We start from the raw sequence: 5,801 nt of genomic DNA, 5'->3' as shown, positions 1-5,801 counted from the left end.
AGCGGGGATGGGCGGTGAGCGGGGCGGACGGATGGGCGGGACGGCGGGACCTGATCTCCGACTGCCCGACCCCCCTTTGACCGTGTGTTAGGTGGGCCCACAATCAGTGACAAACATCTTGCACCTGAGGCAGTCCTGTTGTCTGCAGCCCTTTCGTGGCGGGAAGTCCGGCTCCAGCGGTGTGGGATGGGTAAGTCCGGCTGAGGCTGTGAGGGATAAGTCCGGCTCAGGCTGTGTGGTTGCTCACTCTGTGTAGTCCCAGGTGCTCCAAAGACTTAGGCAGGTCCAGATTTGTGACCCAGAGGAAGATCTCCCGAGTTCAAGAACTTTCCCAACGTGGCTTCTAGGAAAAAAAGCCGTTTCTTGAGCTCCACCAAATGGTGAAACCATCTCCACGTGTGAACTGTGGATTGTTTTCCATACCTGACCTCGAGCTGTGTGTGAGCTCGAGGATTGTGTCAAGGAGATGGTTGTCATATTTGCAGACACAAGTAAACAGAGGCAGGAGTGGAGAAAATCAGTTGCTTTCCAGAAGTGAATTATTCAGTGAGTCTGCAGGGTGTAAGACTGTGCCCCAATGCCCGATGCTAAGATGGAAAGACTGTGAAGCCACCTGTCACAGCCATGGGAATGGCTGACATCCAAAGAAAGCTGCTGAGTTTTGGGAGCTCCTCAGTTATTAGTTAACGCCTTGGGGCTGCCTCAGAACAGCAGCCCCCGGGGCCAGTGAGGCCCAAAGCTTTCAGCCATGGTGCTGGGGAGCCAGTCAAGGCTGGCCTTGAAAAGAAGGAGGCTGGGGAAGGTGCTGCCAACCCTTGGGAGACGATGACCCCCTGGGCCCAGCCCTGAATGCTGCCCATGGAGAGAGAGAGGAGGAGGAGGAAGCTGACATATGAGTGTGGTACCTTCCAGTGTGCTTTATTGTGTTGGTGGAGCGGGATCAGGGCCAGCATTCTGGGATGGTGCACTGCAGGTCCGGTGCCCGTGTCCAGGCTGGCTGTGGGGATTCTGGGCCTGACCTTGCAGGAGGGAATGCCACACAGGCCCAGGGCTGCCGGAGCGTCTGCCACTTTCTAGATCGTGGGAGACACAGGAGGACCCTGATGATGCCTGGCTGGTGGTGCTGGAGCTGCTGATCTCTAGAGAGGGAGATTCCAGTGACTGTCCTGATTGTGCCTGGCTGCTGATCTCAGGTGCTAGAGATCTGTGAGACAGCCCTGATGGCACCAGGCTGCCTGTGCTGGGGCTGATGGTGTCAGGTGGTGGCATGCTGTGGGAAGGTTCCAATCCCAGCTGTTTGTCCATGCTGAGCTCCGAGTCATCTCTGGAGGCTGTATGGGGAAGCAGGAATGTCAAGGCTGCCCCAGGACCAGGGCAGGATAGGCCAGAGCAGTGCCCCCAGCCCTCCTGGAGCAGACAGGCTCTGCCAAACCCACCCTGGGCTCCTGCTGCCAGGCCCAGGGGCACCAGGGTGCTTTGCTTGTTACCTGTGCCCAGACCAGCACAGCCATCACATTCCCAGCTGGATATTCTGTCCCTCAGGCCAGAGCAGTGTCTGTGAGTGCCCTCGGCAGCACAGGAGGAGCACAGGAGCAGTTCCCAGGGCCTGGGGAAGCAAACAGGTTCATGGAGGTGAGGACAAAGTGTCCAAAGCGTGGGATTATCTGGCTGAGCTCTTCTCCTGGGTCCTTCTGCTTCAAGCCCTTGCTGAGGCACAGATCCCCTGCAGAGTCCCAGGGTGCAGCTTTGGCAACTTACCCCTGTTCCTCTGCCTCCTCCCTGCCTCCTGGAAAAAGGCACTCACTGGCATTGCAGCGGCTGTGTCTCTCATATAATTGTCCATAGGCACCGTCTTCCTCCCATGATGGTCCCCTTTTGGGAAAGGAAGGGAAAATTGATGAGACCCTGATAGCAGAGTGGCAGGCAGGTGCAGGGCATTCCTGCTCTTCCCCCTGTGCCATTTCCAACTCCTGCGGGAAGCTGAACCCGGGACTCATGGAACAGGGCAGGGCCAGGACTGCTGGGGCAGGCCCTGGCACGGCACAGCACTTGCACCCCCTGTGTTGTGAGCTGTGAAGAAAAAATACCAACCTCCTGGGGATTTGTATCCCCATGATAAACATTTCCATCAGAAATCGATACTCATTTTGACAATGCGGGCAGCAGAAGATGTAGAATCCAGAATGGATAGCCTGATTCTGGATACAGTCCCTGTGGAACCACGTGGTTTTACAGGCTGGGCACACCAGGGTATTGAAGGTCTTTCTGTCCTCCACAGGCTCCATGCAGATGAGGCATTTGGTGCCCGGCTCTGGAGTTGCCTCCACTGCCTGCTCTGGGCTGTGTGCAGGGCAGAAGGACCTGGGGGGAAAAGGGGTGGGTGAGGTGAGAAGTGCTGGGCCCTTCCCTGATGGTGGTGAGAAGGGGACAGGAGGTACCTGTACAGTGGAATGAACTGGGTGACACAGCCTCCCTGCTTGGCACAGGGCAGGTGGAAGCTCAGGTCACAATCTTTTTCACAGCAGGTGATGGTGGCCCCACTCTGGCCACAGATGCAGCAGCTCTGGAAAGAGCAGAGCAGCCCCATCAGCTGCAACCTCAGGGCTTCCTCCTTGTCCCAGAGCTGGTTGGAAGGGCTGGGCTTTCTTGCTTGGGGTCTGGGCTAAGCTCCAGCAAACCTCGCCTGGCACAAATCTCCCTGCTCTAGTCAGCCTCTCACCTTTTGTTTGCATTTGTGTGTTTCCTACTCAGGGGTGCAAATATAACTATAGTGAGTTTTTTTTACAGATTTCACTTTTGCTTTTTTCTTTCCAAGGAATTATTAGATGGTAAAAGCTCCATCTCTTATGCAAAATAGAAGTCCAGATAGAGACGTCAGGCCAAGGAAGTACAGAGGCTGGCAAGATAGAAATAAAAGGAATGAAGGAATGTGGAAAGGAGAGGGAGAAGGAGACAAAGAAGATAAAGCTTGTCTTTTTTGACAGATAGTACTGATGGGAGCTCTCTCACTTGATGTACCACCCTTTAGAGTCCAGACTATGAGGTGTGGGCAGTCTCAGAGGCTGTTCAGCCTTTGCCTTGGACGAGCTTTCTGGGGGTCTCTGAGTGAGGGACCACCACCCTTAGGGTCTGCCCAGAGAAGAGATCCCAGCATTTCAGACCAGGATGTGGCTGGCAAAAGACTCTGAGGCAAGAAGTTTGGCAAGATTTAGATATGTGAGTCACAGACTTTCACCCCAAAAGCTTTCCCTCCCTGCTCCTCCAGCAGGGAAGTCCCCAAAATCACCTGTAAAGGCACAGGCCAGAGGGAGAGTTGCCAGGGAGAGGGGCTGTCCTGCTCTCTTTGCTCACATATGCCCCTTTCTGGCATCTCCAAAGCTTTACTGCCACTTGCAGGTTCCTACCCCACCAAAGCAAGGCTCACACTGACTCTGAAAGGCAGTTTATTGCACTGGAAAAAGTCCCTCTCTGCTGTGACTCTGCAACCCTCCTACTCTTTGTTCTGGAGACAGCACATCACCAAAGCACTAAGGAGTTCAGGAGAAAGATGCTGAGTCACCTGTGACATTTAGGTGCCATCCTGAGGTCCTGTGTGGTGCCCTGGCCACCCACTGTGTCTGAGCAGATGGGATGTGTGAGCCTAGGCCAGGCTCAGAGGTCACTTCTGTCCCCTGTACTGGGGAGCCCAGAACCAGAGGCAGTTCTTCAGATGCAGCCTTACCAGTGTGGTGTAGACAGGGAGGATCACGAAATCACAGATGGGGTTGGGAGGGACCTCTGGAGATCATCTAGTCCAACTCTCCTGCTAAAGGAGGTTCACCCAGAGCGGGTTACACTTCCAGACATGTTTTGAATGTCTCCAGGGAAGGAGACTTCACAGCCCCTCTGGGCAGCCCGTTGCAGGGGCTGGGACATCCAGGCGGCATCGGGGCCACCCCACAACTCCCCAGAATATGAGGACAGCAGCTGCTCCAGCACTGCAGGGCCTGACCACACACATAACCATTCTCAGTTACAATATCAGGCCCAGAATCCATAAGGCCAGTCCAGAAGCTGCTGTGCCAGCACCAAATCCTGAGAGCTGCATCCTGAGCTTGAACCATTTCACAGCTTGCTGACATCCAACACCAGCAGCCACAGCACCACCATCCAATTGCCATCGGGATTCTCCTGCAACTCCCCAGATCCTGGAGCACCACAGCTAGCAATGCCTAGGAGCAATAAATTGGGCAAGGAAGAGACTGGCATGGCTGAGTAAGGACCTGCTGGTCCAAGTAAAGGGAAAGAAACAAATGCATAGACAGTTGAAGTGAGCACAGGTGACCTGGGAAGCGTGTAGAGATGAAGGATGGTTGTGTTGGGATGGGGTAAGGAAGGCCAAGGCAGAGCTGGACGTGTTCAAGGCCAGATTGGACAGGGCTTGGAGCAACCTGGTCTAGTGGAAGGCTGGATATGCTTCAATGATCTCAGACCTAGGGGGAGGTTAACGAGGCTTGGGGAGACCACTGATAGTGGGCATAAAGAATGCAGAATTTATGGGCCACAAGGACATTTGGCAGAAGTCTCAAGATAAGGAAGAAACTAATAAACCCAACTCAGCAACTGTGCTGGAATCAGCTCCAACTGGGTAAAAGGTGATGCTGGCAGGGGGATCTGCGACCACTGACTTCATGGACCACTGACCCAAGAAATCCACGGACCCAAAAGAGGAAAAAGATTGAGCATGCAGTCTAATTAGCATGAGAACAAATAAAAGGTAGATACTAATCAATAAAATAACTATGTAACTTGCAGCCAATGAACACTAATTCCTTTGTTTGCTACAATGTATAAATAGTTGAAAGTTTTGATAGTTCGCGGAAACCTTCCTTTGATAGTTGTGGAAACCTCCACCTTGCACAGAATGAACAATGTCTCCTTTCTAAACTAGACTCTGTATCTGAGTTAGAGAGCTCTTAATCGGCAACAACAGGACAGGGGGGAATGGCTTCAAATTGAGAGTAGCTTTGGATTAGGTATGAGGAAGTTCTTGCTTGTGAGGGCAGTGAGGCCCTGCCACAGGTTTCTCTGAGAAGTTGTGCTGTCTCATCCCTGGAAGTGTCCAAGGGCAGGTTGGACGGGGCTTGGAGCAACCTGGGCTAGTGGAAGGTGTCCCTGCCCATGGCAGGGGGTGGAATGAGATGGGTTTTAAGGTCCCTTTCAAAACAAACCATTCCATGATTCTCTGATCCTATCTCGCTGGTGGCAGATGCTCCAGCACCCCTGGAGGTCCGAGATCGCTCCCGCCTGCAAAGCCGGGCCCAGAGCCCCCACAGCCACCGCGGCCCCGCCGCCCCGGGTGCTGGCCCTGACCCCGCTCCACCGGCACCATAAAGTGCACTGGGGGACTCCACGCTCATGTGTCGTTTTCCTCCTCCTCTTCTCTCTCCAGGGGCAGCATTCGCGGCCGGGCCCTGAGGGTTGTTGTCTCCCGGGGGTCGGCAGCACCTTCCCCGGCCTCCCTCGGGCGGTCTGGCCTTGGCCGGCTGCCCAGGCCCTGTTCGGTTTCCCCGGGGAAAGCTCACGCGGACACCGGGGGGTCTCTGCCCGTTCCCCCTTCCCCGGGCAGGGCGCCCTGCCCGGCGCTGCCCGAGCGGGTCCCGCCCGTCTCCCGGCAACGCGTCCCGCCCGCCCGCCATGGCCCTCGCGGGTCGCCGTAGCGGCGGCGGCGGCGGCGGCGGCGGCGCGGCCGGGCGGGCGGTGAGTGCGGCGGCCGCGGGGCCCGGCCCGCCCCGGCTCCTCCTGCCTGGCCCCGGCGGCGC

The 5,801-nt window shown here is 55.8% G+C and overlaps 2 protein-coding genes across 3 annotated transcripts in view; one reads left to right on the top strand and one right to left on the bottom strand.

Moving 5' to 3' along the window:
* The window catches only part of RNF123 (ring finger protein 123), a 54,400-nt gene that overhangs the window by 93 nt on the left and 48,506 nt on the right, over positions 1-5,801 (top strand). The window contains exon 1 of one of the 2 annotated variants that reach the window (XM_064667947.1): positions 5,647-5,739. The exons of the other annotated variant lie outside the window; for it this stretch is intronic. The gene's annotated coding sequence lies outside the window, so the exon portion shown is untranslated. Of the gene's footprint in view, positions 1-5,646; positions 5,740-5,801 lie in introns of those variants that run through there. 2 annotated transcript variants of the gene reach the window in all.
* On the bottom strand, positions 442-5,678 carry LOC135420055 (PHD finger protein 7-like). The gene is made up of 6 exons (XM_064667017.1): positions 5,565-5,678; positions 2,439-2,563; positions 2,092-2,361; positions 1,759-1,872; positions 1,488-1,606; positions 442-1,331 (listed from the first exon to the last, which is right to left on the bottom strand). The coding sequence occupies exons 1-6, from the start codon at positions 5,676-5,678 to the stop codon at positions 919-921; spliced, it is 1,155 nt and encodes a 384-aa protein (XP_064523087.1). The 3' UTR covers positions 442-918.

This window comes from Pseudopipra pipra, chromosome 11 (genome assembly GCF_036250125.1).
Source record: "Pseudopipra pipra isolate bDixPip1 chromosome 11, bDixPip1.hap1, whole genome shotgun sequence".
In the NCBI taxonomy this organism is placed as follows: domain Eukaryota; kingdom Metazoa; phylum Chordata; class Aves; order Passeriformes; family Pipridae; genus Pseudopipra; species Pseudopipra pipra.
The sequence above is the reverse complement of the archived record's forward strand: the minus strand, read 5'-3'. Positions and strand labels throughout refer to the sequence as shown.

Coding starts and splice junctions, on each gene's coding strand:
- LOC135420055 (XM_064667017.1), bottom strand. CDS start 5,678: ATGGCGGGCGGGCGGGACGCGTTGCCGGGAGACGGGCGGGACCCGCTC. Junction 1,873..2,091: donor GGGATACAAATCCCCAGGAG/GTTGGTATTTTT, acceptor CTTTCCCAAAAG/GGGACCATCATGGGAGGAAG. Junction 1,332..1,487: donor CTGTGCTGGTCTGGGCACAG/GTAACAAGCAAA, acceptor TTCCCCATACAG/CCTCCAGAGATGACTCGGAG.